Here is a 23,291-nt window from a genome sequence, read left to right as displayed (position 1 = left end):
TCAACCATTTCAGGAGGTAACATATGAACAAGAACCAATGGTATTGAAGTAAGAAGTCCAAGCTGCACTGGAAACACTGGTGAAAAACAAGGCTCCAGGAATTGATAAAATACCAATTGAGATGTTTCAACAAATGGATGCAGCTTGTCTATGCCAATATCAATAAATGTGGAAGACAGCTACCTGGCCAACAAACTGGAAGAGATCCGTATGTGTGCCCATTCTAAAGAAAGGTGACCCAGAAAAACACAGAAATTATTGAACAATATCATTAATATCACACACAAGTAAAATTTTGCTGAAGATCATTCAAAAGCGGTTGCAGCAGAACATCAACAAACTGTCAGAAATTCAAGCTGGACGCCAAAGAGGACATGGAATGAGGGCCATCATTGCTGATGTCAAATGGATCTTGGCTGAAAGCAGAGGAATACCAGAAAGATATTTACCTGTGTTTTACTGACTATGTAAGGGCATTTGACTGTGTGATCATAACAAATTATGGATAACGTTGTGAAGAATGGGAATTCCAGAACACTTGATTACTCTCATGTGGAACCTGTACACAGACCAAGAGGCAGTCGCTCGAACAGCGTAAGGGGATACTGCATGGTGCAAAATCAAGAAAGGTGTGCGTCACGGTGTCTCTTTTCACCACACTTATTCAACCTGTATGCTGAGCAAATAATCCGAGAAGCTGGACAATATGAAGAAGAATGTAGCATCAGAATTATATGCACGTGACACAACCTTGTTTGCTGAAAGCAAAGAGGACTAGAAGCACTTACTGATGAAGATCAAAGACTATCACCCGCAGTATGGATTACACCTCAACATAAAGAAAACAAAAATCCTCACAACTAGACCAATAAACAACATCATGATAAACAGAGAAAAGATTGAAGTTGTCAAGGATTTCATTTTACTTGGATCCACAATCGACGCTCATGGAAGCAGCAGTCAAGAAATCAAACAACGTATTGCATTGGGCAAATCTGCTCTTTAAAGTACTAAAAAGCAAAGATGTCACTTTGAGGACCAAGGTGTGCTGACCCAAGCTATGGTGTTTTCAGTTGCCTCATATGCATGTGAAAGCTGGACAATGAATAAGGAAGACTGAAGAATTGATGCCTGTGAATTATGGTGTTGGTGTAGAATACTGAATATACCATGGACTGCCAGAAGAATGAACAAGTCTGTCTTGGAAGAAATACAGCCAGAGTGCTCCTTGGAAGTGAGAAAGGCAAGACTTCATCTCTCGTACTTTGGACATGTTATAAAGAGGGGCCAGTCCCTGGAGAAGAACATTATGCTTGGTAGAGGGTCAGTGAAAAAGAGGAAGATTCTGCCCGGCTACCACTACTGACTGCTCTGACCGGGATCACAAGACAGGGTTCTGGACAGAGCTGGAGAAGGATGTAGAACAAAACTCTAACACACAAAAAAAGACCAGATTTACTGGCCTGACAGAGACTGGACAAACCCGAGAGTATGGCCCCCAGACACCCTTTTAGCTCAATGGTGAAGTCACTTCAAAGGTTCACCGTTCAGCCGGAGATTGGACAGCCCCATAAAACAAAATGGGACTAAGGAGGCACTGCAGTCCAGGGACAAGGACTAGAAGGCAGGAGGGAACAGGAAAACTGGTGATAGGGAACCCAAGGTTGAGTAAGGACAGTGTTGACATGTAGTGGGGTTCTTAACCATTGTCATAGAGTAATGTGTGTACTAACTGTTTAATGAGAAACTATTTTGTTCTGTAAACCTTCATCTAAAGTGAGAACAGCAGCACAACTGGAAGAATGTAATCAACGTCACTAAATTGCAAATGTGGAAATTTTTTGAAATGGTGTATCTTTGGCTATGTATATTTTCACCAAAAAAAAAAGGTCCTCCAAGCCTCTAAGGCTGAGAAGGGAGTGTGTTGACATGTCGTGGGGTTGTTAACCAATGTCATAAAACAATATGTGTACTGACTGTTTAATGAGAAAATATTTGTTCTGTAAACCTTAACCTAAAGTACAATTTAAAAAAAAAAGAGGAAGATTCTCAACAAGATGGATTAACACAGTGGCTGCAACAACAGGTTCAAACATAACAACGATTGTGAGGATGGCGCAGGACCAGGCAGTGTTTCATTCTGTTGTACACAAGGTTGCTATGAGTCAGAACAAACTCGATGACACCTAACAACAACAACAATGAAAATTTTAGAATACAGGTGGCAGTAATAAAAGTTTTATTGTTAAGATTTTTCTCATAGAATTAGCATTTTTATTAAAAACACAAGGCACAATAATTGTGAGCCACTATATTTTTAAATTATATATAATTAGAACAAGATTTTTAAAAATTCTCTCCCAACCACCCAAAAACTTAAGTACAATTATCTTTCTCTTGATTATTTTTTCTTCGTGTCTACCAGAACATACCTTTTCCTTCTAACTTACCTTGAAGTTTTTTTTAGAACCAAGAGCTGTTTGGAGATTAAATAAAAGCACAAAAGTTGTAAGTGACCGATAACATTTCACCAATCTTTGAAACACTCCCTTATCAGGGATGTTAACTTTAAGAATTAAAGACCAGTGACACAGAATTGTTTTGATCTTGGTGAAAGTCAGGAACCACCAAGTACAAGTTCCCGAAGCCTCATTCTATTTGGAGGCTTCCACTTACTCAAAATAATTGCGAAGAAATTAACCACCCTAGGTTTCACAAATGTGAATGTGTGAAAACCCATTTTACTTAGGTGAATTACATATAAAAATCCATTGAGCTATACCCTTAAGATCTGTGCACTTTACTGTATAAAAGCTAGATCTCAATTTAAAAAATTAATGATCTTAGTTTATAAAAGCAATAGAAAAAATGTTTCAGAAACAATTTCAATGTTCAACAAAAAAAAATTATCCAAATAAAATATGATGTAGCTTTACAGTGAAAATACTGTACAGCTAATTAAAGATCGTGTTCTCAATACTTTGGTTCATGGGTAAATTTTCATGTTAATATAAAATGAAAAAAAAATCAAATGATAAAATTATATACACAGTTTGATACTTCTATAAAAAATACATGGAGAAAAAGAAGGAAATAAGTCAATATACTAATAGTAGTTAATTCTAGGAAAAGGAATTGTGGATTCTCCTTATTTTATTATTTCTATGTGTCTGTATTTCTCAATTTTTCAATAAAATAGTTATTATCAGAAAACAATTACTATTAAAAATTTCTAACCATAAGAACAAACCATCCTACTTTAGAACCATCAATTTTAAAGAAAATAAGGTTTCTTTCCCCCTTTCCCTCTCGTCTTCTGTGGTTTTAGAGGATGTTTTGCTCTTATAATCGACATTTGCACAAAAGGAATTCCAGCTTATTTTCTGATTCATTAAACAAGTAACTGTTTAATGACAACTATGTGCCAGGTCCTGGAACCCTGGCGGCACAGTGGTTAAAGCACTCAGCTGCTAACCAAAAGGTTGGTGGTTCAAATCCACCAGCTGCTCCATGAAAGAAAGATGTGGCAGTCTGCTTCTGTACAGATTTACAGCCTTGGAAACCCTATGGGGCAGTTCTACTCTGTCCTATAGAGTCACTATGAGTTGGAATTGACTTGACAGCAGTAGGTTTGCTTTTTTGTTATATCTGCCAGGTAATTTTCAAAACAGACCCAAAAAAAAAAAAAAAATCCCTGCCCATATAAAGTTTAGTGAGGAGAAACAATAAATAAAAAAGTAAAATATATGTTAACAGTGCTATGGATAAAAATAAGTTAGGTAAGGGACTGAGAGTACCAGGTGTGCTACCATTTTAAATAAGGGGATCAGGAAAGGTCTCACTGAGAAGACATTTGAGGAAAGGTCTGAGGGAAAGAGGGAAGAAGCTACACAGCTGTCTGAAGGAAGAGCATTCCAGGTCTGGGATTGGAAGCCTGCCTGGTGTCTTCTAGAAACAGCATAGGCCTATCCGGACCAAAGCAGGATAACTCAGAGAAATTCTGGTAGAAGTAAGCCTTGTAACTATCTTTAAAATATTGCTTTTCACTCTGAGATAGGGAGGCTGCAGAATTTTGAGCAGAGAAATGACATTATCTGATTTGTTTTAATAGATCACACTGATGTGTTGAAAATAGACTATAGTAATGTAAAGGCAAAAGTAAAAAAAATTAAGAGATCATTGCAATAACCCAGATGAGATGAAGGTGGTAGTAGTGAAAGTGGTGAAGATTCCGGAGTATATTAATAAAGTAGAGTTGATAGAATTAGCTAGTGAATTGGATATGGGATCAAGCATGACTCCAAGATTCTTGGCCTGGGAAACTAAGGGGATGGAGTTAGCATTAACTGTGATGGCAAAAGAGTGTGGGAGTAGTAGGTTTGAGAAAGAACAGTGCAGTGCAATATGGCCTTTCTAACCAGTCTTTGTAACCCCCACCAAATGGCTGAGTAGGACTATGCAAATGAGGCACTTGAGGCCCACCAAGGGGATTGGATAGCTTGCTAATAATGTAAATAAGGTGATGGCACCCATGTGGGGGTGTGACCATGCAAATAAGGTGTATGGAAGCCTAACGAAGGGATTGGTCAGTTTTGCCATCTCGCTAGACTTAAAAGGAGACACAGAAAGAGAGAGAGGGGAGCTGTAACCCGCAAGACTGCGAGAGACAGCGGCACAGCAGTAGAAAGAGCGATAGGGGTGCGAGATGGCAAGAACCAGGAGACTGGTTCGAGACAGCTACAGTGGGGCTTGTTAACACTTGCCTGAGAAGGCCTTCAGCAGGGCCCAGCAGCAGAAGGCCCCCAGGAGGGCCCAGCAGGAGCAAGGCCCCAGTAGGGCCCAGCAGCAGAGGGTGAGAAGAAGCTGTCCTGACTGAGGAACTGCGTCCTGAGTTGTTCCTGTTCCCAAGTTGATCTTGATACCGAGTTGTGCCCTGTTACTTCCCTAATAAACCACTTAACTGTAAGCATGGTTCATGAGTTCTGTGAGACTTTGCAGTGAATTACCAAACCCAAAGATGGGAAGGAGGCGCTGAGGAGACGAGGAGTGGTTGATGTTAGAGATGATGGAATGGCACAGCAGTTTGGAAAAGTTAGGCACTTGGGACAACTTTAACCTCTGGCTCTTAGGAACAAGTTTTGTGCTGATCCTTATAAAATAAATTATTCATTTAAATAGGAATTGATTTTAGGCAAGTTAGGAATCTAAGTGACACAGTGGCTAAAACAATGAGCTCAAAACATAGCAATGATTGTGAGGATGGTGCAGGACCCGGCAGTGTTGTTCTGCTGTGCATCACTATGAGTCGGAACCGACTCGACAACACCTAACAACAGGTATCTAAATGGAAATGTTAAGACAGATATATGAGTCTGGAATTCAAGGAGAAGGCTAAAGCTAGAAACTCAAATTTGAGAGTTGAGGGTATTATCTTAGTTATCTAGTGCTGCTGTAACAGAAAAACCACAAGCGGATGGCTTTAACAAAGAGAAATTAATTCTCTCACAGTTTAATAGGCTAGAAGTCCGAATTCAGGGCACCAGCTCCAGAGAAAGGCTTTCTCACTCTGTCGGCTCTGGAAGTCCTCGTCATCAATCTTCCCCTGGTCTAGGAGCTTCTCAGTGCAGGGACCCTGGGTCCAAAGGACACACTCTGCTCCCGGCACTACTTTCTTAGTAGTATGAGGTCCCCACATCTCTCTGCTCTTCTCTCTTTTATATCTCAAAAGAAGTTGACTTAAGACACAGCCTAATCTTGTAGATTGAGTCCTGCCTCATTAACATAACTGCCTCTGATTCTACCTCATTAACATTATAGAGGTAGGATTTATTTTTATTTTTTCCCACACAAAAATTTATACATACATTGTCATGTGACTCTAATTGCTCTCCCCATACTGTGACAGCACATTCCTCCTTTCCACCCCTCATTCCCCATCTCCATTCAACCAGCTCCTATCCCTCTCTGCCTTCCCATCTCACCTACGGACAGAAGCTGCCCATTTAGTCTCTTGTATCTACTTCAGCTAAGAGGCACACTCCTCACGAGTATCACTTTATGTCCCACAGTCCAGTCCAATCCCTGTCTGAAGAGTTGGCCTCGGAAATTTAGTTCTGGGCTGATAGAGAATCCAGGGGTCATGCTTTCTGGGGTTCCTCCAGTCTCAGTCAGACCACTAAGTCTGGTCTTCTTACTAGAATTTGAGTTCTGCACTCCACCTTGCTCCCGCTCCATCAGGGACTCTCTGTTGTGTTCCCTGTCAGGGCAGTCATTGGTGGTGGACGAGCTAGAGGTAGGATTTATAACACATAGGAAAATCATATTAGATGACAAAATGGTAGACATCATGCAATACTGGGAATCATGGCAAAACCAAGTTGACACACATTTTTGGGGGACACAATTCCATCTATGACATTCCATCCTTTGGCCCCTCAAAATTCATGTCCTTATCACATGTAAAACACATTCACCCCATCTTATCATAGCAAATGTCTTAAATCAACTCCAAAATCCAAAAATTCCTCTTCATCTATGAAATCTAGAATACAAGTTATCTGCTTCCAAAGTACAATGGTGCAACAGGCAGGCACAAGTTAGATATTTCCACTACAAATGGGAGAAACTGGAGGGAAAGAAGGGATAACAGGCACCAAACAAGTCAACAGAATACATTACATTTTAACTCACAAAGCTTGAAATTAATCCTGTGTTCTCTGAGATCATTTAGGCAATGGCCCTACCGTCCAGACTCTAGGTGTTGGTCACACTCTCAGGATTCTGGGTGGAGTCCCCTCGGCTTCAGGTCCACCTTCCAGGCCTACTGGGATGGCAACTTAGCTCCCTTGATTTGGGTGGCCCCATTCTCCTAGTACACCTGAGTGGCACCTCACCCTTTGAGATCCCAGAGGTTGTGGACCATACCATTTGAGACAGATGCAGCTCTGCTTCCTGTGTTCCTTGTCTCTCCAGCTTCTGCTTCCTGGTTCCTTGGCCTCTTAGCCCCTCGGGCCTCTCTGCCTGCATCCACCCTGATGGGGAAAGTGTTCCAAAAGCTTTGTACCTCCACCAATAAGTGCCTGGAGACACCTCACTTCATCAGTAAACTTCGGCTGGAAGGCACTCAGCTCTCTTGCTCCATGAGCTGGCTCCAGCACTGTCTCATGCTGATCTCCTCATTCTGCTGCTGACATTTGTCTGCTGCTGCATCATCACCAGTGTAACAGCTCCCCTCACTTCCTTCCAAGTCCTCACCAGAATTGCCTTTGATGTCCATAATTCTACTAACAGTCTCTTCAAGGCAATCTAGGCTTTTACTATTAGGCACTTTAAAACTCTTCCAGCTTCTATCCATTCAGTTTCAAAACTGCTTCCACACTTCAGGTATCTGTTAGAGCAGCACCCCGCTCCTGGTACCAAATTCTGTCTTAATTATCTAGTGCTGCTATAACAGAAATACCACAAGTGGATTGTTTTAACAAAGAGAAATTTATTCTCCCATAGTAGCTAGAAGTCTGAATTCAAGGCGCCAGCTCCAGGGGAAGGCTCTCTGTCGGCGCTGGAGGAAGGTCCTTGTCATCAATCTTCCTCTGGCCTAAGAGCTTCTCAGTGCAAGGACCCCAGGTCCAAAGGACACACTCTGCTCCTGGTACTACTTTCTTAGTGGTCTGAGGTCCCAGCATCTCTCTGCTTGCTTCTCTCTTTTATATTTCAAAAGAGATTAATTTAAGACCCAATCTAATCTTGTAGAGTGAGTCCTGCCTCATTAACATAATTGCCTCTAATCCTCCATCATTAACATCACAGAGGTAGGATTCACAACAGATAGGAAACTTACATCAGATGACAAAATGGTGGACAATCACACGATACTGGGAATCATGGCCTAGCCAAGTTGACACACATTTTGGGGGCACACAATTCAATCCATGACAGGTATATAGATTATAGTATTTAAAGCCTGAAATCAAATGGATTCACCTGGAAGCGAGTAGCGCTAAAGAAAAGAGCACTCCATTTAGAAACTAGTGAGATTAAAAGCAACCTGCAAAGAGGCAGCATTCAGTAAGGAAGAGGAACAACCAAGAGAATATAATGTACTGAAAGATATTGTTTCAAGTAAGAGCAACAGATTGTCACAAATGCTGCTGATAAGTTGAGTTACATGAGAACTGAGAATTGACCATTGGATTTAGCAATATGAAGGTCACTGGTCTCCGACAAGTGAAGGTGTGAGGGTGAAAGCCTGATTAGAGTGGGTTCAAGTGATAGTGTGAGGAGATAAAATGGAGGAGTATGACAACTTCGGAGGAAGTTTTCTGTAAGGGGAGCAGAGAAATGTATCCATAGCCGGAAAACGGATGTGAGTCCTAAAAGAGCTGTTTTTTTGTTTGGTTATTTTTTTGTTTTTAAGAAGGGAGAAGCTATAGCATATTTGTATATTGATGGGACTGATCAGTTGGAGAAGGAAAAACTAATGATACAAGAGAAAGAGGGAATATTTGCTGAAAATTTCTCAAGTTGGTGAAAGAGGATGTGACAGTACATAAATGGAAGGACTGGCCTTAGAAGAAAGCAGAAAGTTCATTCACAGTAACTGATGGGAACGTAAAGTGTATGAGCACAGATTCAGGTAGGTAGGTAGATGTAGGGATGGGAGTTTGAGTTCTCTTCTGTTTGCTTCTACTTTTTAGAAAGTAAGATCATCATCTCAGAAAGAGTATGGGACAGGTGGTGTTGGAGATATAAGGAGAGAAGGCAAAGTATAGAATAGTCATCTAGGAAGACAGGAAGGGTGAATCAGCTACAGAAAACAGTAATATTTCAGTGAGCAAAAAATGAACAAGGCATTATCTCATTCAAGTAAAGAGTAAAACAGAATGAAAGTAAAGATACATTTTTAATTTAGATCTTGTGTACATTTCTGTTTTTCCTTGACGGTTAATAAATAAAATAACTTCAACTCATTTTTAAAACTGGGGAATTCTGAGAACTTCCTGGAAGATGGAAGCATGAGCAATTCCATGCTCCCATCCCCCCACAAGATTACCAAGGAAAACAACCAGAAACCAGTAGACTTACCTTTGTAAGAACTCTGAAAAGCAGTGAAAGAGTTGCAGAAACTAAGTGAATGCTGAATCAAGAAAAAGATGACCTTTAAGTGGTAAGAAAGCTTTGATATTCTACCGTCTGTGCCCTACCTGCTCCATAGCTCAGTGGCCTGGCTATCTTAAGGTGGCATCAGTGGCAGCAGACCTCAGACCATGCTCTCAGTGAGGGGGATTAATCTCTGGCTCAGGGGTAAGCAGGGCAGACTTAATAGCTGATTACTGTATTTATCTTCTCTGATGTCTGAGGCCACCTGAAGGACTGAAGTGGGGCACTCCCCTCAGTTTAGCCCGTCTCAGAGCTCACATGGAGGTGAGAGTATAGGGAGGGAGGAAGCGATGGGCAACTCCTGAAGACTGTGACAGCCCATAGCTGCCTGGGGCTAAAGACTGATTGGAGCATACAATTAATGCCTAATGGCTAAAAGAAAAGCCACAGTGAAAGTTTCTGTCAGAAAATAGCACTTTCAAAAACACCTTGTATATAGGAGAATCAAAAAGCCATAGGCATACTCAGGGCAAAATGCATGTGTAGAAAATAACTAAAAAGAACTTACACTTTCACTGCAGGTTGATCTCTAAATGTACTGCAAGCCAGGCTAAGTGTTGAAGAAGGGTCCCAGCACACAGCCAAGTTGCAAAAGTGGGAGAGGTGTTTTTTTTTTATTTCCCTAACTATAAGGAACACTGTCTTTTAAAACACTAGCTAAGCACACTCTAGGGAACAGAGTCCTCAATGTCTATGAATGTCAGCAGGGCAGTCATTGCAAAAATGGCTATGGGAGGTCCCTGAGAAGATGGACTACTCCAGCCTTAAACAACTAAAAAATATTTTCAAACCCTGGGGAAGGGGAAGAATCTGAGTTCCAGAGCTAACACACTGAGATATTCAAAAGTCCCAGTTTCAATAAAAAAATCACAAGACATACAACAAAACAGGAAAGGAAGGCCCATTCAAAAGAACAAAATGAGGTAAAACCATTCCTCTAGAAGTCCAGATAATGGATAAATAGAAGACTTTAAAACAACAGTATTAAATATGCTCAAAGAAGTAAAGGAAAACACAAAGAACTAAAGAAAATCAGGAAACAATGTATTTAAAAAAAACAAGAATATAAATAAAGAGATAGACTCTATACAAAGAAAGCAAACAGAATTACTGGAGTGAAAAAATACCCTGAAATAAAAAATTAACTAGAGAAGATCAATAGCACATTCTGAGCTGGCACAAGAAAGAATCAGTGATCTAGAAGACAGGAAAATTGAAATTATCAAGTTGGAGGAGCAAACACAAAAAAAGTGAAAAGTGAAAAGAGCCTAAAGGATTTATGGATACCATCAAGTGAACCAAGATACACATCATGGGAATCCCAGAGGGAAAAGAGAGAAAGAATATTTGAATAAATAATGACAGAAAACTTTCCAGCTTTGATGAAGGATGTACATATATAAATTCAAAAAGCTCAATCAACTTTAAGTAGGATAAACCCAAAGAGACTCACAGTGAGACATATTATAATCAAACTCTCAAAAACCAAAGATAAAGAGAGAATCCTGAAAGCAGCAAGAGAAAAGCAGATTGTCACATACAAGGTATGCTCAATAAGATTAAACAATAATTTCTTCTCAGAAAGCATGGAGGCCAGAAAGGAGTGGAATGATATTTTATTCAAAGCACTGAAAGAAAAATACTAACAAACAAGAATTCTATATCTGGCAAAGCTGTTCTTCAAAAATTAGAGCAAAATTAATTAAGACATTTCATGTTAAACAAAAGCTGAGGGAGTTAGTTACTACTAAACATGCCCTACATGAAATGCTAAAAAAGTCGTTTAGATTGAAATGAAAGGATGCTGGACAGTAACTTGAAACTGTATGAAGAAAAAAAGATCCAGTAAAGTTAACTTCATGGGCAAATACAAGGGCCAGTTTTAAGGTATGGGAAAAGAAAAAATTCCATGCAAATAGTAAGTAAAAGAGAGTTGGGGTGGCTATATTAATATCAGACAAAATAGACTTTAAGTCAAAATCTTTACAAGAGACAAAAAAAGCATTATATAATGATAAAAGGATCAATACATTAAAAAGAAACAACTATAAATATGTAATTATAAAAATATATAACAATTATAAATATAAAACATATGAAGAAACCATTGACCGAACTGAAGGGACATATAGACAGTTCTATAATAATAGTTGAAGACTTCAATATGTAGCTTTCAATAATGGATAGAACTTCTAGACAGAAGATTAATAAAGAAATAGAAGATCTGAACAACATTACTGTTGAATAGAAAAATTAATAACAGACATCTTACTTTGATTTTAAGGTCTTTCTTATCCATGAAACCAAATATTAACCATAAAAAGCTTGACCCAAACTGCAAAAGCCTGCCAGAAACTGTTCTATAGCAGTGTAAAGTTGTCTTATCTTGCTAGAAAAGGATAGTCAACAAACCATTACCTCCTAATTTAAAACTCAAAACTCTTGGCTGCAGGTGGGTGGAGGGCCAAATTATTAGTAGCCATGCCAGAAGTAAACTGATCTCAGTTAAAGGGGAAGGCAGGTTCAATTAATCATGTTAAGATTAGCCAATGGTTGAGCTTCTTGGAAACCCCATGGGGTAGTTCTACTCTTTCCTATAGGGTCGCTATGAGTTGGAATCAACTCGATGGCAATGGGTTTGGTTCTGGTTTTCTTCTCTTTATAAGCCCCATTGTACCTAGCTTCTTCGAGCCATTTGCTTTTTCTGAAATCAAAATGGCCTCCCTATATGCATACAAAATAACTGCTCAGAATAAATCTTATGTCCAAATTTCAGTGAGTTCTGATTATTTTTCAACACTACCAACCAACTGGGGCACTGGTGGTTCAGTGGCAGAATTCTCATCTTCCATGCAGGAGACCTGGGTTTGATTTACGGCCAATGTACCTCATGTGCTGTGACCACCTGTCTGTCAGTGGAGGCTTCAGTGTTGCTATGGTGCTGAACAGGTTTTAGCAGGACTTCCAGACTAAGATGGACTAGGAAGAAAGGCCTGACAATCTACTTCCAAAAGTCAGTCAATGAAAACCCTATAGATCAACAGTGCAATCCACCATCAATCATGGGTATGGCACAGGACTCAAACACTGTGCATGGGGTCACCATGAGTCAGAGGTTGACTTAATGGCAGCTAACAACAATGACATAAACCAACAAGACCTAACAGACAAATATTGAACGCTCCACCCAACAACAGCACAACACACATTCTTCTTCAGCTGATCGTTCTCAAGCATTGACCATATGCTAGATCACAAAACAAGTCTCAATATATTTAAAAAGATTTAAATCATACAAAGTACCTTCACTTACCACAATGGAATGAAACTAAAAAGAAAGAAAACTGGAAATTATACAAGTATGTGGATGCTCACTTTCAGCACTGCTATTCAGTAATGTACTGGAAGTTCTAACCAGAGCAATTAGGCAAAAAAATAAATAAAAGTATCCAAATTTGGAAGAAATAAGTAGAACTACCCCTTTTTTAGATGACATGATGCTATATATAAAACCCGAAAACCAAACCCATTGCCGTTGAGTTGATTCCGATCCATAGCAACTTATAAGACGAGTAGAACTGCCCCATAGGGTTTCCAAGGAGCAGCTGGTGGATTCAAACTGCCAACTTTTTGATTAGCAGCCAAGCTCTTAACCACTGCGCCACCAGGGCTCCAGAAGACCCCAAAGAATCCATAAGAAAGTGACTAGAGCTAATAAATGAATTCAGCAAAGTGGCAGAATACAAGGTCAACACACAAAAATCAGTTAGGTTTTTATACATCAGTAATGAGCAATATAAAAAGGAAATTAAGGTTTGGTTAGCAGCCAAATGCTTAAACCACTGCACCACAAAAAGATATAAATAAATGGAAAGACATTCTATGATAATGGACTAGAGGACTTAATATCGTTTAGATGTTAATACTACTCAAAGCGATCTATAGAGTCAACGTAATCCCTATCAAAAAAAGCCAATGCTCAAATTTATATGGAATTGTAAAAAAGCTTTTGGTTACATATTGTTCTTGGCAGCTTTTGCACTACAATGGCACATATTACAATGGCAGAGGTGACTAGTTGCATCAGAAACCGTATCTCACTATCTGGTCCTTTACAGAAAAAGTTTGCTAACCCTTAAAATAGAATAAAAACATTAAGACTGTAGATTTACTAAAATCTAAAAAAGAACTAGACTCATCTACATCACTAATTAAAAAAATGAAAATGAAAACCATATAGTTTTCCATACCCATCAGATTGATAAAGGATAAGGGGAAATGGGAACTGTCATACACTGATGGGAGAATAAACTGGTACAACCCCTTTGTGGAGCATTTTAACATTATCTAGCAAGAATGAGGCTATGTATATTCTACGACCTAGTAGTTCTACTTCTAGGTATACATCCCTGGAGACTCTCACACGAGAAGATACAACAAAGGAGCCTTGGTGGCACAGTGGTTAAACACTCGGCTGCTAACCAAAAAGTCCGTGGTTCAAACCCACCAGCCGCTCTGTGGGAGAAACATGTGGCAGTCTGCTTCCATAAAGATTTACAGCCTTGGAAACCCTAAAGGGCAGTTCTACTTTGTCCTATAGGATCGCTATGAGTCAAAGTCGACTCAAAGGCAGTGGGTTTTGGGATAGTACAACAGTGCCTGTAGGAGTTAATGTATGTAAAGCACTTATGACAGTGCCTTACATATGTTAAGTGCTCAACAAATGTTAGCTATTGTTATTAATTGCAAAAATTGGAAAAACCTACTGAAGAATAGGTGAATAAATTATGGTTTAGTCAGAATAAATAATGATTTAGTACAAAAACAAAAATAAATTAATTTGTACTATATGCATCATAATAGACAGATCTCAGAAGGATAATATTTGGATGATAAAAGAATATTTTGAAAATATACATAACAATAATATATACTTTTGGATATATAAATATGTAGTAAAACATAAAAATATAGATAGGAATGTTACATAACAACTGCTGACCATTGATTACCTCTGGAGAGGGAAGAAGGAGAATGGAGAGAGATAAAAAAGAAACTTCAAATATTTCTTTAAGATTTTGTTTCCTAAGAAAAGGTGTGACACAAATATGACATAATGACTAACATTCAGCAATGCAGGACGTATACATAAGTGTTGATTATAATGCTTTCTTCTTCTGATTGTTTGAAATATTTCATAATTTTTAAAAATGAATTAGAATTAAGACTAATATCTCATACTGACATAGCACTGCCTAGGTGCTAGGCACTATTCTAAGTGCTTTACTTATACTATCTTTTTTAATCCTCACAACTATCCTGTGAGATAGGTACTATTATAATCCCCATTTTACATATAGGAAAAATGAGGGCCAGAAAGGTTAAGTGACTTTCCCAGGATTACACAGAACTATCTCTGTGCTATGCATACTGTCTCTCTATAGTTTCATCTAGAAAACTAGAACGTAACAGCCTGCAAACATCGTTCAACAAAATGAATAACGCCAAAGCCAACAATCTGTTTCCAAAAGAAGCATCATGTTTTATTTTCTTTTCACCCAGAATGAGAAATCAACTAAACTCAGGTAAAGTAATCTATATATGTTTTTAGAATTCAAAAAATTACTATCATATATGTTGTTTCACATACTGGCTGTTCTATAACAGCCATAATACCTTTAGTCACTGAAATTGGTTTAAACTATGTAAGTATGTATATATATTTAAGGTTACAAATGATATTAAACAAGATGGCTCTGTTAATAATGCAGACCATGCTATACACTCTGTCTCCCTGTAATAGTATAGATAAAGATAATTACAGTATAAAATAGATTAGCTCTTGATTATTTACCTATCTCCTAAGGAGAAGTTTGTACTTTGATAAAAAGAAAATTGTTGTAGACATTTTACTAACATGTAAGTGGAAGTATACTGAGACATGGTTTTAGCAGAAGTTCATGACTAGAAATGCAATGCATGCTGCAGAACTTCCATACATGCTCCTCCTTCTTCCATATAAGCTATACAAACTTTAAACAACTCACTTTGCATTCTTTTCAGCATCTAAAAGAGCTTGTGCCAAATCCTTATGGGCCTTCTCTGCTTCCTTTGTTAATTTTATATCATGTTTCCGAACCAGATACAGCTCCCTGAAATAAAAGAAATTTTATACTCATACCTGGAGACTTCCAAAACTTTTCTACCCAGGAAGTCAGGTTTATAGTCAGGCATTTTTCAGTTATCATATGTAACCCTCCTCTTGGTTTTTCCAACTTATAAACCAAATAAAAAACTCTACTGTACATTCCGGATGAAATCTTACCAGGGTTTGGCAATAGAATCTTGCTGTCTAGAAGAGGCAGACAGATGTGGGGGATCTTCTAGGACGAGCACTGGATCCACTAGGCAAGTGCTGATAGTCATGGCTTCCAGGATGCTCTGCTCCAACGTCTGACATGTCTACCCTGTTCTCTTCATTCTTGCCAGTAATCTCTTGCCACAAGTTAGATTATCACTAACCTTGTTTGCTAAATATTGCTTATTCTCTTTGGTATTTGAACATTAACATCCATAATCATGGCCCTGCTTTATAACCTAAATAAGATAAACATCTCTATCTTGGAAGGAAGAGCAGGAGTTTTTTCCCTACCGGTTTTGTGCTAACCAATGTAACCCATTTCCCTACATCTATTATCTAATCTATATCCAGTTCTTTCTGTTCTCCTGCTAAACATGAAAGGAAGGCAAAAGAGTCCTCAGCTTTAACCAATCCACTTCCCTATGTACTTTAGAGATATGGCTCTGACTTTTGTTTTTGTGTTTAATATACTCACAGGTTTTACCTGGTCAGTTTCTCAATAACATTCTTGAAATTGTACAATTCTTCTAAAATGCGCTGGTCCATTATTCGCTGAGTCACCAGATCTTTGTAGAAGTCAATCATCTGCCGGGCAATTTGGTCAAGCATTTGCACATATCTCTCTCTACATGAAAAAGAAGGAACATGAACATCATACTGAAGGAAAGGAGAAAGGGGTCAGAAAATATGTGAGAGAGAAAATAATTTTAAGGAAATAGGCACAAAAGATATGTGGACAGAATAAAACAGAAAAAGAAAGGGATTTAGGCTGTGTATTCCTGCCATGCTCATACAAGTGAATGAACAATTATGGAGAATTGTGACCAGAGCCATAAATATTTGCAATACTACATCTGAGATGTGAGACAAAAATAATGACTTATGTCTTCTTCTAGATTATAAAGTCTATAAGGATAGAAACCATGTCATGTATTTGTATCTTTACATCATCTAAAAGAGTGCCTTGAACATAGGGAGATTTTGATAAATAGTTGAATTCATGAGTAAAACCACTTTTCTCAAATTAATCAAAATGTAAATAGACATCAACTGTTATCAAATAAAGAAATACCATAAAATATGAAGAAGTCATTTCTTTTGCTTCTGAATAAAGCCAAACAAAATATTTGCGAATGATCACAGATGATAAATTACAGAGACCATACTAAGCAGCCTTCATTTATATTAAAAAGTGATCTAGGTGTTATACCCTAAGCCTGAGGTTCTAAATTGTAATATCTTTGATTTGGAATGGTCATTCCATCTAATCTTTCACCCACTGACAGACAGGTGGTCACTAACAAAAAAGATTATCCAGTCCTTGCTTAAACATTTAAAGTGACTGGGACACTATCAGCTCAATATGAAGCTTAGACATTGGAAAATACTAATTTTAAAGAATACTTCCTTTAGGACTTTCCTTCCTGGCAATATAGGGGACCAGATACTCTGAAGGGTCCTCCCATTACCACACAATTAGATTCACAATACAGCATACTTTTCAAAGCATTACTGGGCTTAAAGAAACAAACAGAGAAACCCTGTGGGGCAATTCTACTCTGTCCTATAGGGTTGCTATGAGTTAGAATCAACTCAATGGCAATGGGTTTGGTTTTTTTGGTAAGGATAAAAAAAAAACAAAAAATGAAGAAACAAAATACAGTGAACTAAAAATGAGGCTGTCTCACAGATCACTGTGAGAGTGAAGAGCAGAGTGGGAGGTGTTGAGCAGTATGCAATAAGCAGACCCAAGGTTAGAGTTACCCCCAGGAAAAATACCATCACTGGGACCCAGAGACTAAGCCTTAGGCCCACTTCAAAGTGGACAACCTGAGCATAGGACTACTGCATAAACCATAATTACAGAAGAGAGCAAATATAAATCCTCTCTTGAGGAATGTATCTCTGATTTAAGCCCTGAGGATTCCACGATTAAGATTGCCCAAATATTTGCTCACAAGCAAAGACTGCAAAATACTCATGTAAATAAACCATGATGAATGAGAATCAGAAGAAACAACAAAATGTATATTTAGATACCAAAGGTCTTCATATATCAGAATTATCAGATTAGAATATAAAATGACTACGTATGAAATGTTTGAGAAATAAAAGATGGAATCTAAAAGTGAATAAGCAACAAAAAATCATCAAATATGATAAGATATATATGGAAACAAACCAACAGAACTTTTAGAGAAAAATATAATTGAATAGTAAAACTCAATATATGGGTTACAGCAGAATAGACACAGCCAAAGAGGTTATTAATGTCCTGGAAAAATTTCCTAGAATGCAGCATAGAAACAATGAGACAGAAATTATGAAAAAGAGATTAAGAGACAAAAAGGATAGAATGATAATGTCTAATATAAATCTAATCAGAGTTCCAGAAAGAGAAAACAGAGAGAATGAAGACACATAAGTCAAAGAGATCATTGTTAATAATTTCCCAAAACTTAGGAAAGACATTAATCCACAAGTATAGGTATAGGTACAAGAAATGTAAAAAGAAATCCAGAGGAACTAAATTTACTCTCTTGCCTGAATCAACAAAAAATGGACAAAGTATGTGAAACAATTTTCAAGACACTGAAAATCAGGCAATGAAAGAAAGTGATCTCTGAGAGACTGGAATTAAATAAGATGAATCCTATGACTGACCAAGCTTACCCACTTGAGAGAATTTCCAAGCCATAGTGCAAGGAGAGGGAACCCAGGAGGATGTCAATGGAGTCCCTGAGTTAAGGAGGCAGACCTAAAAATCTAAGGAGATGAAAGCAACTAGAGTTCATAGGATAGAGTATCAGAGAGGAGAGAGCAGCACAGAGAGAGAACTCTGGAGATTCACAGAAGGTCCTCCTCAAGTATGCAGCTAAGTGCTGATCAGTGAATAAATGTGAAGATCAGAGAAAGAATTACCCAAAGAAATCAGAAGTAAGAGTGGCCAGTGCTCATACATTGCTGGAAATAATGCTTACTTCAACCAGCTGATTGGAAAAACTCAAGATTCATGAGTGTTGGGTATGGTACACAGAAAGGTCTTGCCTCAGTATTTGGAAATAATTATCCCTAGATTGAGCATTTCTGTGGTCCCACCTAAAGGTCCAGAAGGATCAAACTGTTTCCAAGTAACTTAATTGCATCCCAGAACGAACCTTTAGAAATACAAAAATATTCAGCATCCATTAAGCTAAAGTTCACAATGTTGGTCATCCAGTCAAAAATTACCAAGCATGTAAATAAGCGGGAAAACACATCCACAAAGAGAAAATCAATCAATCAAACCAACCCATAACTGGCACAGATGTTAGAATTAACAGACAAAATTGTTAAAAAGAGTTATTATAACTGTATTCCATACGTTCAAAAAGTTAAATAGAGACATGGAAGATACAAAAAAAATTGAGCTTCTATAGATGAAAACTACAATGTCTGAGATGAAAAATATACTGGATTGGATTAATGGCGGATTAGATATTTCAGGAAAAAAAATCAGTGTACTTGAAGATATAGCAATAGAAGCTATCCAAAATGCAACATAGAAAGAAAAAAAGTAGGAAAAAAAATGTTCAGAACAACAACGATCTGTGAGACAACTTAAAGTGGCCTAATATATGTATAAATGGACTCCTCTGAAAGGGCAGGGAGAGCAGAAAAATACTTGAATAAACAGTGGCCAAAAATTTCCGAAATCTGGTGAAAATGATAAACCCCAGATCCAAGAATCTCAATGAACACCAAGCACAAGAAACAAAGAAAAGTATACCAAAGCAAATATAATCAAATTGCTCAAAACCACTGATAGAGAGAAAATCTTAAAAGCAGACTGAAAAAAAGATATGTTACACAGAGGAACAAAGATAAGAATAACAGCAGGATTTCTCATTGGAAATAATGCAACTGAGAAGGCAGTGAAGCAACATCTTTAAAGTGCTGAAAGAAAAAAAAAAACTGTCTGTACCTAGTGAAAATATCTTTAGAAAATGAAGGTGAGACATACAAAAACTGAAATAATTAATCACCAGCAAACTCATACAATAAAAAATGTTAAAGTAAGTCCTTTAGAAGAAAAATGATACCATATGGAAAACTGAATCTACTACCAGGAATGGTAACTACATCGGTAAATATATAACATTTTTTCTTCTTATTTAAACTTCTTAAAAGATAAACAGCAGTTTAAATAAAAATAATAACACTATATTGTGGAGTTTGTAACACCATGTAAATAAAATGCATGACAACAATAGCATAATGGCTAGGAAGGAAGAAATGGACGTATACTACTGCAAGATTTTCATATTACATGTGAAGTGGTATAATATCACTTAAAGGCAGACTGTGATAAGTTAAAGATGTATATTATAAACTTTAAAACAACCACTAAAATAAGAAAACAAAGAATTATAGCTAGTAAAAACAATAAGGATATAAAACAGAATCATAAAAAATACTCAATCTAAAATAAGGCTGAAAAAGAGAGAAAAGAACAGATGGAACAAGTAGAAAACAAATAGCAACAGGACTGACTCAAATCTTACTCTATCAATAATCACATTATATTTACATGGTCTAAAAGCACTAATTAACAAGCAGAGATTGTTAGATAAAATTTAAAAAGCAAAACTACATTATATTCTGCCTACAAAAAACACATTTAAATATAAAGACACAAATAGGTTAGAAGTAAAAGGATGGAAAAAGATATACTGACATCTTTTATACTAACATCTTTTGACTATGAGTTATAGCTAATGATAATATGTCAATATTGATTCATTCATTGTAATAAATATATCACACTAATGCAAGATGTTAATAATAGGAGAAACTTGAGGGGAGGAGAGGGAGGAGATGTGGGAACTGTGAGTACTATCTGCTCAATTTTTCTGTAAATCTAAAACTGTTATGAAAAATTAAAGTCTGTTAATTTTTTTAACTCAAGTGAGAACTTAAAAAAATGGATATGCAAGTCAGAGATTGGGAGAAAATATTTTTTAAAAACATATATCTTAAAAAAGATTAGTTTCAACTAGATAGTAGATAAGAATTATCTTAGGGGAAGGGAAGGACAGCACACACTACAGGGGAAGTCAGCACAACTGGATTAAACCAAAAGCTAAGAAGTTTCCTGAATACAACCAAACACTTCGAGGGATAGAGTAGCAAGGGCAGGGGTCTGGGGACCATGGTTTCAGGGGACATCTAGGTCAATTTGCATAACAAACTTTATCAACTAAGTGTTCTGCATCCCACTTTGGTGAGCGGCGTCTGGGGTCTTAAAAGCTAGTGAGTAGCCTTCTAAGATGCATCAATTGGTACCAACCCACCTGGAGCAAAGGAGAATGAAGAATACCAAAGACACAAGGAAAAGTATTAGCCCAAGAGACAGAAAGGGCCACATAAACCAGACACTTCATAAGCCTGAGACCAGAAGAACTAGATGGTGCCCGGCTACAACCAATGACTGCCCTAACAGAGAACACAACAGAGAGTCCTGGATGGAGCAGGAAAAGGTGGGGTGCAGAACTCAAATTCTAGTGAAAAGACCAGACTTAATGGTCTGACTGAGACTGGAGGAATCCTGGAAAGCATGGCCCCCAGACTTTCTGTCAGCCCAGAACTAAAACAATTTCTGAGGCCAATGCTTCAGACAAAGATTAGACTGGACTGTGGGACATAAAATGATACTCGTGAAGAGTGTGCTTCTTAGCTCAAGTAGATACATGAGACTAAATGGGCAGCTTCTGCCCAGAGGTAAGATGAGAAGGCAGAGAGGGTTAGGAGCTGGTTGAATGGACATGGGAAATCGGGGGTGGAAAGGAGGAGTGTGCTGTCATAGTATAGGGAGAGCAATTAGGGTCACATAACAATGTATGCATAGATTTTTGTATAAGAGACTAACTTTAAATGTAAACTTTCACTTAAACTACAACAATAAACAACAAAAAAGAAAAAAGGATACAAAAAAAAGATTAGTTTCTAGAATATATAAAGGACTCCTACAACTCAATAAGAAAAAGACAAACAACCCAATTTAAAAATAGGCAAAATATTTGAATATAAACTTCAGAAAAAGAACATATGGCCAGTAATCACATTAAAAAGTGCTCAACACCATTACTTGGCAGGGAAATGCAAGTTAAAACAATAATAACATACTATTACACACCCACCAGAATGGCTGAAATTAAAAAAGACTTATAATACCAAATGCTGGCAAAGATACGAAGCAACTAGAACCCTTATACATTGTTAGTGGGAGTACATGATGGCACAACCACTTTGGAAAAAGGTCTGACAATTTCTTATAAAACTAAACTTAACACCTATCCTATAAACCAGCAATCCTATCCCTAGGTATTTACCCAAGAAATGAAAACATATTTTCACAAAAAAACTTGTACAAAAACAAGCAGTAGCTTTATTCATAAAAGCCCAAAACTGGAAATGGCCCAGTGTCCATCAATGGCAGAACAGATAAACTGTGGTATACTCATACAATGGAATATTACTCAGCAATAAAAAGCAACAAGCCAATACAAGGAACATGTGGATTAATCTCAAAAATATTATGCTGCATGAAAGAAGCCTCACATCAAAAACTATATCTGTACAATTCCATTTATAAGAAGTTCCCAAATAAGCAAAACTAAGATAGAAAAAAATGTCAGAACAGTGGTTGCTTCTAGAAATGTGAAGGTGGGAATTTATTGGGAAAGAGCATGCAGGAACTTTCGGGAGTGATAGTAATATTCTATATCTTGAGAAAGGCTTGGGTTACACAGGTGTATTCATTTGTCAAAAGTCAACAAATTTCCACAAGATTTGTGCATGTCAGTGTACATAAATTTTACTCAAAAAGAAAAAAAAAGGCAAATAAAGATTGAATTCTGATTAATGATGAAGTATTTAGGAAGACATACACTGAGGTCTGCAACTTACTTTGAAATTCATGAAACTGATGGATGGATAGAAGGATGCATAGATGGACATGTGTGTGATAAAATGAGTAAAAAGTTAGAGTTCTGGCAAAATGATGCTCTAGGTAGAAGCACCACGCTGTCCCTCCACAGCAAAGATTCGAAAAACTAAGCCGACCAGAGACTACAAGAATCCTGAAACCCTTACACATCAAATGAAGAGATAAAGAACTCAGCCAAGCACCAAATGGAGTGAGAAAACTGACAGAGAACGGAGAGCGAGGGGAGATTCATGCAGAGGTCCCCTACCAGCTAATGCAGCACGGATCCGCCATCTTGGACTCCTGTCACAGACCAGCAAACAGGGGGTACAAGAAAGCAGCCTCACGGAGCTTCCAGAGGGAGACAAAACAACCGGTATTGGCGATATACGCTTTCCCACCCCCCACCCTTCTTCACCCCGACTCGGCCTCCTCTGCTTCCTGCAGCCACAGTCTCTTGAACGGGAAACAGCGGCTGCTCAGATTCCACACACGTGAACGGGTGGCTCTCTGAGTGCCATTTGTTGGCTGCTGGTGTTGCTTTTTTTCTGCTTCTTTTGATTTCTTCCTTCCCTCTCCCCACCTCCCCCTCCTTTCAATCGAGTACCTCGCTCCATGCGCCATCTTTGCTTCTTCCTGAGGGGCTGCAGAGCTCTGGTAATTTGTGATATACACTTTCCCACTCTCTACCCTTCTTCACCCACACTCGGCCCCCTCTGCTTCCCAGGGACACAGTCTCTTGTCCAGAAACACCAGCCCACACTAGCTGGCTCTCTGAGTGCCATTTGTTGGCTGCTAGTGTTGCTT

The 23,291-nt window shown here is 38.0% G+C and overlaps 1 protein-coding gene across 1 annotated transcript in view; it reads right to left on the bottom strand.

Moving 5' to 3' along the window:
* The window catches only part of AXDND1 (axonemal dynein light chain domain containing 1), a 154,917-nt gene that overhangs the window by 92,777 nt on the left and 38,849 nt on the right, over window positions 1-23,291 (bottom strand). Inside the window, 2 exon segments of the mRNA XM_004372950.2 lie at window positions 15,204-15,308; window positions 16,002-16,142. Of these exon segments, the coding sequence (XP_004373007.1) occupies window positions 15,204-15,308; window positions 16,002-16,142 (246 nt within the window).

This window comes from Trichechus manatus, unplaced genomic scaffold (assembly GCF_000243295.1).
Source record: "Trichechus manatus latirostris isolate Lorelei unplaced genomic scaffold, TriManLat1.0 scaffold00021, whole genome shotgun sequence".
Classification (NCBI taxonomy): Eukaryota; Metazoa; Chordata; class Mammalia; order Sirenia; family Trichechidae; genus Trichechus; species Trichechus manatus.
Note: the sequence above shows the minus strand (reverse complement) of the source record. Positions and strands in the feature narration are given on the sequence as shown.